The sequence below is a fragment of the Xenia sp. Carnegie-2017 genome, unplaced genomic scaffold (genome assembly GCF_021976095.1).
Source record: "Xenia sp. Carnegie-2017 unplaced genomic scaffold, XeniaSp_v1 HiC_scaffold_109, whole genome shotgun sequence".
Taxonomy (NCBI): domain Eukaryota; kingdom Metazoa; phylum Cnidaria; class Anthozoa; order Malacalcyonacea; family Xeniidae; genus Xenia; species Xenia sp. Carnegie-2017.
Genome location: NW_025813413.1, coordinates 1 through 13,000, shown reverse-complemented (window position 1 = coordinate 13,000; position 13,000 = coordinate 1). Strand labels below are relative to the sequence as shown.

Below are 13,000 nucleotides of genomic sequence, written 5' to 3'. Positions count from 1 at the left end.
AGGTAGCATACTGGTCTCTTTCTTTTCAGTTGCTGGACAAAGATACAGAGTAATTGGGTTACAGCTTTTAGCAAGGCCTTCCTTGTATTTTCTCAAAGTGAACTCTTCACAGCAGCCAGGTATCTTTTTAGCTATTTTTCCATCAGGAAAAACCAATACGTAACCCTGGTCTCGGCTGCTTCTGTCATGTCTTCCCACTTCTTCACTGATCTTTCCCTTACTTCATCATAGCTCATGTCTTTGGTCAACTTCACAGGAAAAGATTTGCCACGTTGTTCTTTCGCCTCACCATACTCGTATTCCATTAAACCAACGTTGATAATGACCTCATCTTTTGACTTGCTGCGTCCCTTCTGCCTGTCGATTTCTTTTATTAGGTTTAAAATGGACTGCTCTCAACTCTCTTTTCGTTTTAAAATCGGCGAACGTGGATGCTATTGATGGCGTACCACTCAGTGAATTGTTATTAGTACTGGAAGTAGAAGCTGAGCGATTATCTCGGCGTTGGCACCAATTTGTTTCACTTTTTCGCCCACATGACGGGCAGTAGACAAAGCTGTCTTCTAATTTATATCCACAAAAGCAACAATAGATTTTGCGTGATTTTGTGGCATCTGAAAGGAGTTAGCATGCAAGTTTGTCGGAAATGAGAATACCACTCAATGGAGAATACCCAGTGAACTCACTGAGAATACCAGAGAATACACGTTTGTGCTTTGGTTGTTGAAAGCAAGCCAAGTTGGGAACATGTGCCATTGTATTTTGTATTCAAAATATTTAAGTTGATTCTACATTTGACGCAAGTGAAAGATTTAGTAGTGTTTTTAATGTTTGTAAATGATGATCGTCCAGGTTAATAAAGTCCTGAGAAGGACTGTTTTTGATGTTGTTGACTGACGTTTCGACAACCTTAGCGGTAGTCATCTTCAGAGTCAAATGAGGAGTAAACGTCAGGTTAGCCGTATTTGTTATCTGGTTCCTATGTCATTGTATTGTGTGTACAGGAAATGTGTATTGTCATTGTGAATTAGTGTGAAGTGAAATATTTTATTTTTAGTTGTGATGTGTGATTTAGGTGTGACGTTTTTAGTTGTAATGTGTGGGTGTCAATTGTGTATTGTCATTGTGAATTGGTGTGAAGTGTTGATCGTTTGTTTGTATTGTGAATAAGTCGTTTGTAAGGTGCCGGTAATTGCTGTGATCTGTTCAGGGGGGTTTGTTCCAAGTTGGTATACCAACTTTCTAATGTAAGCCGTTGTCTATAGTCAGTACTGTAAGCGATGCATTTTGCCGAGTCCCAGTCAATGTTGTGTTTTGTGATTCGGTGATGTTCGGTAATGTGATTAGTTTTGTCTTGTTTCTTAGTAGCTCGTTTGTGCTCAGTAAGTCTTATGTTTAAGTTCCTGCCAGTTTCCCCGATATAGGAGGCGTGGCAGTCGGAGCAGTTTATTTTGTAAACTGCACCTTGTCGTTCGTTGGGTTGTTCTTTGTCCTTTATGTTCGTTAGTACTTGTCGTAACGTTGTGATTGGTTTATGTGCGACACGTATGTTGTATGGTCGTAAGATACGCGAGATAGTCTCAGACGTACCTTTGATGTAAGGTATCGTTGCTGTTGTCACTGAGTTGTTCGTTTCGTTGGGTTCGTTGGGTTTGTAAGTGTTGCGTTTGATAAAGTCAGAGTTATAGTTGTTTTGTCAAAACACGTTTGAGATAGTTGTTTTCGTTTTGTAGAGCGTCCGGTGAATCACATATGATTTGTGCACGTCTTGTTAATGTTCTGATTGTGGTGGCTTTGTGTGATGTAGGGTTGTAAGATGATTGGTCTAGTAGTCGGTCAGTATGTGTTGGCTTGCGATAAACTGTTGTTCCTAGTTTTTGATTGTCATGTTTTACCAAACAGTCGAGAAAAGGAAGAGTTCCGTTTTCTTCGACATCTTTGGTAAATTGTATGTGGCTGTTCTGTTTGTTGATGTGAGTATGGAAGTCATCAATCTCGTCTGCATGTAGTGCTGTGATTGTGTCATCTACGTAGCGAAACCAAAAAGGTAGTGCATGTTTGTAAGTCATGAGCGCCCGTTCCTCTATAGATTGCATTACAATTTCAGCAACTACAACAGAAACGGGCGAGCCCATTGCTGTCCCATGTAATTGTTTGTAGTGTGTTCCTTTGTATTGGAAGTAAGTCGAGGTGAGGCAGAGCTCTAGTAACTCCATAATGTCTTCTGTCGGTAATGGCAGTACGTCCGTGGTGTTTGTAATGAGGGTTTTTGTACAAGTAAGTGCCAGATTAAGTGGAATACTGGTGAACAGTGATTTCACATCAAAAGACACTAGTATATAGTTGTCCGGTATTTGTATAGTGCACAGTTTTTTAATGAAAGTTTCAGTGGATTGTAGCTTGTGTTTTGATTTGTTTGTAAGTGGTTGCAGTATGTTAGTCAAGTACTTTGAAAGTTCGTAAGTAGGCGAACCACAGAATGATACAATTGGTCGCATGGGTATTTGTGGTTTGTGAAGTTTTGGTAGTCCGTATAGTCTGGGTGGTCGTGGTACTGAACATCTGAGTCGATAGTAAATACGTTCAGATATAATGTTAGATTTTCTCATAGAGAAGATCTTGCTGTTAAGTTTGCGTACTAGTGATGGTGTTGGGTCTCGTTTGAGTTGTTCGTACGTTTGTCTGTCGTTAACAAGTGCGTCCATTTTGTTAAAGTAATCATTCCTGTCCATGACCACAGTCACGCGTCCTTTGTCTGCTGGTAAAATGACGATGTTGTTGTCGTGTTTTAGTCGTTTGAGTGCTTGTTGTTCGTCTTTTGTCAAGTTGTTGTCACGTATAGAGGACGATTGTAAAGTGGAGGCTATCCTGCTTCTGATCTCGTCTTTGGTTGTCTCTGACAAGTCTCTTTGATACGCTAGGACAGCCTCGACACTTGATACTATCGTCTCAGTCGGGATTTGTCTAGGTGTTATGGAATGTTTTAGTCCGTAAGATAGTAGTCGCGTTTCAGTTTCGTCTAATGAGCGGGAAGAAATATTCCTCACCCAGTTATCGTCATGTCTATGTCTTGTACGTGTTTTAGTTTGTTTTAAACGTTCAAGTTTTTGTTGTTGTTTGATTTGGTGTTGTGTCTCTGTCTTGTTTGCTCGTTTCTCTGCAATAGTTTGTATCGTAGAAAGTAAAGTATCACTTATTGTCGTTGGTATGAGTTCCTTCAGTTTGTTCAGTCTTTGTTCTTGTTGTTTCATGTAATAGTTGATTCGTCTGTGACAGTCGTTAATCCGTGCTCGTATCAGTCGTCTGCTGGTGGATTTGACAATCTGACAGTCTGAAGTCGCTTATCATCTTGTACAAACATTCTTCTCTTTACCTTATGGCTGTAACTACGTTGGATTTAAGTTTTTATGGATGCCACATATTTGCATTGTCGCCGCAGGAATAATTTGTTTTGATTGTGGAGCTTTCTCTGACATGTGCAAAAATTTACCTGACATATGCAAAGGTACGAGATTATATTAAGTATTATGAAATGACATGTTTGTAAATGTAGATCGTCCAGGTTGGTAAAGTCCTGAGAAGGACTGTTTTTGTTGACTGTTTTTTTGTTTTATGATAGTGTAAGAACTTACCATACATTAGCATACATTTTAAGATTAAAGATACTAAAAAGATCCATGGAGATACATTGTAGAGACATAATTTTTTTACTGCTAGATGTTCGTTTTATTTTTGAACTAATAGTGATTTGTCGTCATTGTTTTACGATGAGATGAGACTGTCTCAGAAGATACTCATTTAAAGTTATATGTGACCAAGTATCTTTATCATGGGATCATTGTGAATTTGCTCTTTTCAGGTAAAATTGGAAGTTCCTTTGGTTCCGATAATTTTGATTGTTTTGGTGTTGCATCAGGTGCGATGTGATCTTAAATATTAACAGTTTTGCTGAAGTTATTTTATATTTAATCAAGGCGAGATTTTAAGGGGAGGCGCGGGTAGGTGGGAACGTTCCTAAGATCGCTTTTCCCTGACATGTTTCCCACCTCTTTAAAGTGTAGAATTTTAACCCATTCACTGCCAAACACACACGCCACAAACCTCGAAATCGAAATATAAATTCTTATAGAACTGTAGAAAATAAGACATTTCCTGTTATTCGTCAAAATGAAACCGACAAACCATGAATTTGAGGAGAATTCAACCAATCAGAGCACAGGTTTTAATGGGCTATTTTTATAATAGACTCTAGTGTATGCAGTATTTGTTGATATTTATTAGTATACTCGTTAAAACTCTTAAATCACATGTTAAATATGTTCAGGTTATCGAACGTTAGTAGAGATACCATATTTATATATTCAGCTATTCTGGTTTCTTTTTGAAACTGAAATTGTTTTCAAAAAGATAATAGCCAAGTATAGCTGAATATATATCAGATACTCCAATTGACGTACATACCCTGAAAAGGCAAACAACCAGACCTCCACGCATCTTTAAATCCGGCCTTGAGTTTAATGTGATGTATGTGATTACTATATAGAGAATGGAAGGAGCGTTGAACGAATTAAAAGATTTGAAAGAGTTTTACGACCCGGACACAGTGGATTTAATGAGATTTATCAAGTAAGTAATCTGGTTATGTTGATTTAGTAACTGTAAGAAAATTTATAAAAATTTTTTCAACCCTAACCCTCAACATAACCTTAACCCAAAATTTAACCGTAAAGATAACTTGTATAACGTTTTTTCACTCGTTAAAGAATGATACGGCGTTTAGCTGTGAAGTTATTGATTAGCATTTTCCCGCTATTTACTGCTGTATTGTGCCCACAATCTTCATGGTCATCGAAATATGGCCACCGGTGTCCGCTAAACTGTACCCTAGCCGAAGTTGCAAACAAAAGTTACAAAACATAGCCTTTTACCAACCATTTTTTCCTGGAAATTTATTTTCAGGAAAATATATTTTGTTCAAACATCGAATGTACCTCAAATGTTTTTTATTTCAAAATACCTAGATCTGCTGGGGCTTAATCACTATTTCACATTTCAGTGAGAAAAACGGGAAAGGGAGATCTTTCTGGAAGTATGCAACTTATGGCTGCAGTAAATTGTGTACAGACAGACCAATAACAAATCATCCACATTATGAAAATAAATTATTGAGACTACGAACAAAGGAGGTAAGTGAAAGTTTTTGTAATTTCGATCTGAAAAGTTTGTGCTTGGAGATTGAAGATGCAAGGGTAACACCCTTGCATCTTCAATCTCCAAGCACAAACTTTTAGGTATTTAAACCTCAAAATACCGCAGAAACAATGTCATTTGTCATGGTTTTATTCTAAAGAGAAACAGATTACCACTGTAAAAGTATGATTTTGTGTTTTGAAATTCAAATTTCTGTTGTGTTTTTCATGAACCGTTACTCGAGTTTGGCTCCTACGATAACAAAAGTTGTATTTTTCACTTATTGGAATCTTTAAAAGCATGAGAAACGATCTATGGTGTTAGGATATTCACTATCGTTTTAATGTTCAAATTATAAAGCACATACTGAATCACAGTAAATTGTGGGTAAATTATAACAAGTGACTGTGAACTACAATTTTAAAGATGGGAAAGCAACGAAAATACAAGGGCCGTTTAGAACCGATAATTTCAGATGATAAAGTTATTATAATACTCGAAAAGTAGTTTTAAGCTCAAAGTTTGAAATCCATTGATGTTTACATACTAACCCCTTGTTGTGCTGTAGCTTCTAACTGCCTGAGTGCAGGAGGTGACCGGGTTAAGTAAATTTACTTTAACTCGACCCCTGCACCTTGGGAGTGTTGTCAAGCGGTTGACCTTCACTGACGATACTATGTGGTCAGCGGATGACTAATAACAAATTAATTAAATATTTACAAGCGGAAAAAGAGGTCGAAAGTTATGTTTTAAAACTATAACAAATTCATCATTAGGTACACAGGTCTTGAACGTTGAAGTAAAGATGAACTGTTATTCTGTATCATAAAACTACTTTAAACAAAACTGGTTTTGATAAACTCTTCGGAGAACTTTCTATAGTTCATTTACACGAGCGAGTAATATTCATAAAAACAGATTAATTTCTAGTAGAACTTTTACTCTTCTATTTCATTATATTTTGATGTTATAAAATTTAAACCGTTTTGGTTGTCGTCATTCACGAAGCCACTTATTTTTAAAATTTTTGTTTCTCCGTCCAGATCTATCAAATTTATGCCAAGGGAACGCCGAAAGACGTCTATCATTTGCTGCGGAAGCATGGGACTGACTATGTGATCTTAGAAAATAGTATTTGTTATTCTCGACAAGAGTTAGGTTGTAAGATTAAAGATATCTTAGATTATAATAACGGTCATGTTATAGAGGGTGGAGCTGCCGACAGGGTCTGGTACATAGTGATGTTTCCGCTTCTGTCATGCAATTAAATCAGGTGGCGAGGAATTTAGTTTATATTTTAAGAAGGTGTTTGAAAATAGAACATTTTATATGTATAAATTGTTACGTAGTGGTAGTTAGGGATAGTGGTGGATAACGGCTGTACAGGCATGTACAGTGTGGAAGCCAGCCCAAACTTTTACTCCTACAATGCAGATATTTTACTTTAGAAAATTATTTCTATTTATTGTTTTTCCGTGAATGAACACAAAAATATTTGCACTGCAGGAGTTCAAAGCGAGCTGACTTCGCTAGTCGATATTTACATTGATAGTCAAAAATAGCTTTTTAAACTAGAGTTTGTCACTTAGCAGTACTTTAGCCAATGGAGAAATTTTGCAATTTCCTTAATATCGTTAATGAATGACTAAATTGATAGCGTTTTTAATTTATGAAAAATGTTCCATTATCAAAAAGTGCACGTTTCACCAATATATGATATAGGAATAGAAATTGTTATTCGTACTTCAAAGGTTAATGGTTGTAATCAATCTTACATGTTAGCGTTCGTATGATAATCTTATGTTTTGTGAAATATTTGTGTATTGCAAACTGTTTTCAATGGGGGTATATTTTATCATGGGTAAATAATTTTTATGTTGTACAAATAAACTCCAGTAAGGGTAGGTTTCAATTCGTATTAATACTGTACATATACAGATGATCTTTTATGGCTGTTGAGAATAAATTGTTTATACGTTATATAGCTATCAACTATAAAGGAATTGACTTCATTCTAGCTTTCCTAGCTGTAGTAATGTACCATGTGGATATAGTCAATGGGACGTTGGTTTGTTTTTCAATAGTTCATCCATAACTGCAAATAAGTTACAACTGAACTGTATCGAAATTATAACTAAAATATCCAATCAAAATGCTGCTACTAATATAATATATGTGTTCACTCGGGCTACTCAAGAACAATGTTATATATAAAACAAATGAAAATTTGCTGTGAATGAAAATTCATAAAAAATTTTTCAACCTTAACCCAAAATTTAACCGTAAAGATAACTTGTATAACGTTTTTTCGGTTATAAAAGTTAAGCCCCACTCCTCCTCTTCTTGTAAACGTTACTGTGAATCAATCCTTGTAAATATCTATCCACATTATAAAGTTTTCTTACCAGCATGAATCTTTACGTGTCGAATCAAGCTACCACGCGTTGCGAATCTTTTACCACAGTGTTCACATTGATAGGGTTTCTCTCCTGTATGTATCTTTATGTGACGTTTTAAGTTACCATGCTCTGTAAATGTTTTACCACAATGTTCACATTGGTATGGTTTCTCTCCTGTATGTATCCTAAGGTGTTTATTCAAATCACAATTCTGTGAAAATGTTTTACCACAATCTTCACATTCATAAGGTTTCTCTCCTGTATGTATCCTAACGTGTCTATTCAAGGCACTATTGTGGGTAAATGTTTTACCACAATGTTCACATTGATAAGGTTTCTCTCCAGTATGTATCATTACGTGACTTTTTAAGTTACAAAGCTGTGTAAATGTTTTACCACAGTGTTGACATTGATAAGGTTTCTCTCCTGTATGTATCCTAAGGTGTTTATTCAAATCACAATTCTGTGAAAATGTTTTACCACAATGTTCACATTCATAAGGTTTCTCTCCTGTATGTATCCTAAGGTGTCTATTCAAGGCACTATTGTGTAAATGTTTTACCACAATGTTCACATTGATAAGGTTCTCTCCTGTATGTATCCTAAGGTGTTTATTCAAATCACAATTCTGTGAAAATGTTTTACCACAATGTTCACATTTATAAGGTTTCTCTCCTGTATGTATCATACCATGACGTTTTAAGGTACCAAGCTGTGTAAATCTTTTACCACAATTTTCACATTGGTAAGGTTTGTCTCCAGTATGTATCCTAACATGTTTATTCAATTTAGAAAGCTGTCTAAATATTTTACCACAATGTTTGCAATGATAAGGTTTCTCTCCTGTTTGAACCCTCACATGTCGTTTTAATCGTGGATTTTTTCCGCATTCATTTTTCATGTGAACATTTAGATAGTCTTCACTACTGTACTTTCGACCACAACGTGGACATTCCCAGGGATTCGTACAAACAAGCATTGGACATCGTTTTAAATGTTTTTCTAAATAATCGGGATAAGTATACATCCTTCCACAGTGTCTACAGCTGTGACCTCCAACTAAAAAGAAAAGTTAGAATTACATCACAGGATAAAGAACTAAATGATGATACATAACTAAGGCACTTCGCATAAGTAAACTGACTAACCTTCAAACTGATGCTTGTCATTATCTTCCTCATCAAACAACGATATTCCCAACTGTTCAGCATACTCATCTCCATACCAAACAAGCAATTCTTTATCGGCTTCAATCTCTTTATAAACTCGGTAGTAAATTTCTCCATTATATTGATATGCAATTATATTTTGTTCTTCTTCAAATCTTGCACAATTCACAAATGTCATCCAATTACCTTGAGCAAGATCCTTACCATCAATGCAATATACAATCTTTCCTCCTTGTACAATCTGTAAACACGGACAGATAAATAATTATGACAAAGCATGTATGTTTAATATCTGCATGGTGAAAGTAGAACGGGCAGAAAATATTTTAATAAAAAGAAATTATTCATTTATTTAAATATGTTCACCTCCCACATATACGCAGGATCTCTTCCATCCTCTGCGTCTTTAAGCGAAAGTACCTCTCCTCTGTATGGTCCAAAACGAGTGTTAATTTTAACTTTTTTCTTTGTAAAAACACCCCTGCCTGCGTTGGGGATTGTAGCGGTATTTATGTACAAATCTTTTGGAAGTGTCTTCATAGGATTTGACGTTCTTTTCCATTGATGTACTTCAAAGCAATGAAATTTGTTTGAAAAAGTTCTCCATCGTTAAAACAACTGCATTGGTCACAATTTTAAAGCAAATATCAAATCACAGTAATGAACTGATGTTTAAAATATTCATGACTCTACACTAAAAGTAAAGTACTTACAAATGTTAAGATCATCATCAGGTACATCTTCCCCTGTATAAATCTTTTTGGATGACTTTCTTAATGATCGTCTTAAAGAAGTCTTTTTCAGAGCTTTACAGTTATATTTGATAGATTTTCTTTTAATAATGGATTTAGTTTGCTTGTCATTTACATCGTTGACCTTGGGTTTTGGCGTTGACGAATTACCGATTGTTTTAGAAGAAACCTGTAAAAACGTTTGATTGAAATTCAACCAAAAAATGTGAAAATATTTACTTAGCGCTCATCCTTTCCTTTTACCCATTTTCTAAAACATACCTGTTTATTTGCAAATTTCTTCATGACTTCAGTTTTTAATGTTGTTTTAAAACTATAAGAAAGCAATTTCATTTTAAAAACTATACTTCTTACAGTCAAAAGTGAAAATTACAAAAGAAATTCCCAGTGAACGACGTGTCATACGCTTGCACGAAATCTTTTAAAGCAAATTGTTGGAGATGTAATGTTTATCTCAAAAATAGTTTTTGTTCAAAAGCGCAATGAACTTGTAACTTTGTTGATTTATACTACAGCAGACAGAAAAACATGCCGATCATTTCATACGCTAAGACGAAACTGAAACACCATTACCGTTGAAGCTGTTCTATCGTGTAAAGAGGTCTGTCAAAGACCATCAAAAATGAAATCAAGATTAGGGCAGCCTCCACCATACATTTGTCCTCTATGTGTGAAAAGAGATTTATTTCAAGGTAACACAGGCTGCGCAAACTCGATATTTGGGGGGTGTGTGCAAATATTCGTATATGCATGTCCTACCTTAGTAGCTTCTATTGAAATCAATTGTGGGTATGGACTTAACAAAAGATTAAAATATACCAATATATAAATACTTTCTCCTTCAATTATCAATCTTGCCCCCCTCCCCCTCATAAATTGTCACACAATATGAGCTTTTATAGTTTTTTTTAGTACCATAAGTGTTTGTTTTACCGCCGCTTACGGGCGGTAAACATAAGGGAATTAATAAGTGCCGTGGCGTTAAAACGAGCATTCACAGTAAATAAGCTGTGCATAGATGATGTCATAAAAACCTTTAAAAACTTCTAATGTATCATGTTTCTACATATTTGATTCCTTATAAATGATGGAGAATATCTAAAGGTTTCAATTATATTTCATAATCTGATATGTAGTGAAATCACTCAAATACAGTTAAAGTACATCATGTAAAAACATTTAATGAAGATAACAACATTGAACTAATATAATCAAAAACTAAAGTTCCATCGTTCAAATTAAATACGTTTCATCATTGCAACCTACTTTAATCCAGAGACGAAGCAACTTGAAATTGTCGATAAAACTTTGTTTGATGTAGAAAGTTCCCAAATGTTTCAATTTTTTAAACTTGAATTCAGACGTTTATTGCTCTTTAAAATCATACACACCCAGTGCCAAGTAAATATTTAACGTTTACCGTAGGTTTTGAATGTTTTGTATTACATTTCAAGTTTTGGCGGAAACATGGCGCATGCGTGGTAGGCTTTGTCTAGCAGCCGGAAATCCCCGTACCATGATCGGAGATCTTTTTTACATTTAAATGTCGTCTTTACACACTCTTGCACTGTGTTTACACACTCTTGCACATTTAGAAATCTCGACGAATCGGTTAATTTGACAGTTTCCTCAACTCAATGCTCAACTCTATCCTCTCTGTCATTGAAATTAAACCAAGAACAAGTACACCCCCCCCCCCTCACCTGAATATGATAAAGTTAAAATACTTTTGTGTTGTTCTTCTTGTATACTAATCATGACACAGTCTTCGCTTCGAAGAGGTTTTAGCAGCCTTCAACTCAATAAATGTTGGGGTGAATAAACATATATACAGCTCTCAATTAGCATTCTTATCCAACCATATATTGCATATTTCCAAGGTTTAATATTGCTGCATAAGGAACGAGATTTTCTAAACTCAAGAGTGTGCAGGGTAACAAGACGTGGGCAGAAAAGTTGTGTCCCCCCCCCTCCTTGTAATGGTGCAAGTAGGAAGGGTGTGAAAAAGCTAAGGAGTTGGTTGCATTTCCTTAAAAACAATAGAACAAACAGTGCTTGCTAATATGCTGACCAACAGGAATTATTGTTATAACAAGAATACACCCTAATGAGGAAATGTACAATATTGGAACCGGTAAAACAGGAAAAAAAGGGAAATAACCTCTGAATCTTTGATAGTGAAAGTAAACAAAATGCATCATGGGAACGGGGAATCCCAACAGAATATTTTAAATTTTAACGATATTTTCAACCAAGGAAAGCTGTTCTTTATAGTTAAATTTCTCGGTATCATACGATGTATTCTCTGGAACATTCACAGCATACTTAGAAATAAGCGAACTATAGCTAGATTAAAGCAATTTTTTAAAATTCCAAATCAATAGTCAGTATTTGAAGACATAACTAACTTACTAAAGCAATTTTATCACCACCCAGACCTGTGGCGACAATGTGATCCAGTGCTTCCCTTAATTTCATATTCTCCTGAGTAATTCTTTTGAAATCCTTCTTCGATATGCCAGGGTTTACGACATCGATTTTAAACGCCCATTGTGGTCCAATGCCTAGTTTTTTTTGCAAATACGCAATCCTTGCCTCTGCCTTGCCGAGACCCGTCTCCAAGTTCTCTGCTTTTGTTTGCCAGTGAGCGCGTTTCTCTTCCAATTCACTGCAAATGCGAGTCAAATCTTGTACACCTTTCAAACGTTCATTCTTAACCATAAGTTCACGATGTTGCATAGTTATCACACGCTTCAAATCATCTACGTTTAAATCTTTAACAATCGACATACTTTACACTGTTAAGATGATATCAAAAGGTTTCTGTTAAAATGTCTGCAATTTTATACTCTGCAAATATAAATTCACCCTCATTAATCAATCACCTCTACAAAAATTCCGAAAGGCTTACGCTTGTAGCACAGAGAAATGTATCTTTCAATGTGAAACAAAGCCCTTAAAGCAAAGGGAACTTGTGAGTTACGTGCGGTTATATACCGCGACAAAGACTGTAGAAATTATAATTAGACGATGCCTTCACTTTTATGACTCATCAGGGATTGGCCTTGAACGGTTGTCAAACCAATCAAAACTTTCAAATAACGATTGTATCAGGGGAAAACCCAAATCTCCAAAGCGTCAGAGCAGGAAAATCGAGCAGGACTTGTATGGTACGTTTCATTAAATATTTTCAAAAATATTTCTCACCTCCAATAACTATCACATGCATCTTTTGAGTTAGTTGACCAGATCTTTTTGTGCGAGTGATTTTGATATTTTTGAGGTTATTACCGATTTTTTACCACAAATCATTTTTGCTGAGTAAGATCAACTCTCCAGAAATTACAAAGCTGTGGCGTAAGTAATGTAAAAATGCTGTAATAGATATTTAGGATTTGAAAAAAAGTATATTTTGTTTCGTTTTCTATCTTCATTGTCTTCCTGTTTCAGTGTTTCTAAATCTTTCGAATAAAATATTTCTAATTACATA

The 13,000-nt window shown here is 35.5% G+C and overlaps 1 protein-coding gene and 1 long non-coding RNA gene across 2 annotated transcripts; one reads left to right on the top strand and one right to left on the bottom strand.

Annotated features, from left to right (window-relative positions):
• Positions 1-3,425: 3,425 nt before the first annotated feature.
• On the top strand, positions 3,426-4,629 carry LOC124445837. Its single transcript, XR_006948267.1, has 3 exons — positions 3,426-3,505; positions 3,860-3,916; positions 4,544-4,629. It is a non-coding gene; the product is annotated as an uncharacterized LOC124445837 (long non-coding RNA).
• Positions 4,630-4,662: 33 nt separating this feature from the next.
• Positions 4,663-8,987, bottom strand: LOC124445828 (zinc finger protein 501-like). Its single transcript, XM_046996612.1, has 4 exons — positions 8,738-8,987; positions 8,187-8,648; positions 7,454-8,105; positions 4,663-4,705 (listed from the first exon to the last, which is right to left on the bottom strand). Exons 1-3 carry the CDS (start codon positions 8,934-8,936, stop codon positions 7,579-7,581), a joined length of 1,188 nt encoding a protein of 395 aa, XP_046852568.1. The 5' UTR covers positions 8,937-8,987; the 3' UTR covers positions 4,663-4,705; positions 7,454-7,578.
• Positions 8,988-13,000: the final 4,013 nt, after the last annotated feature.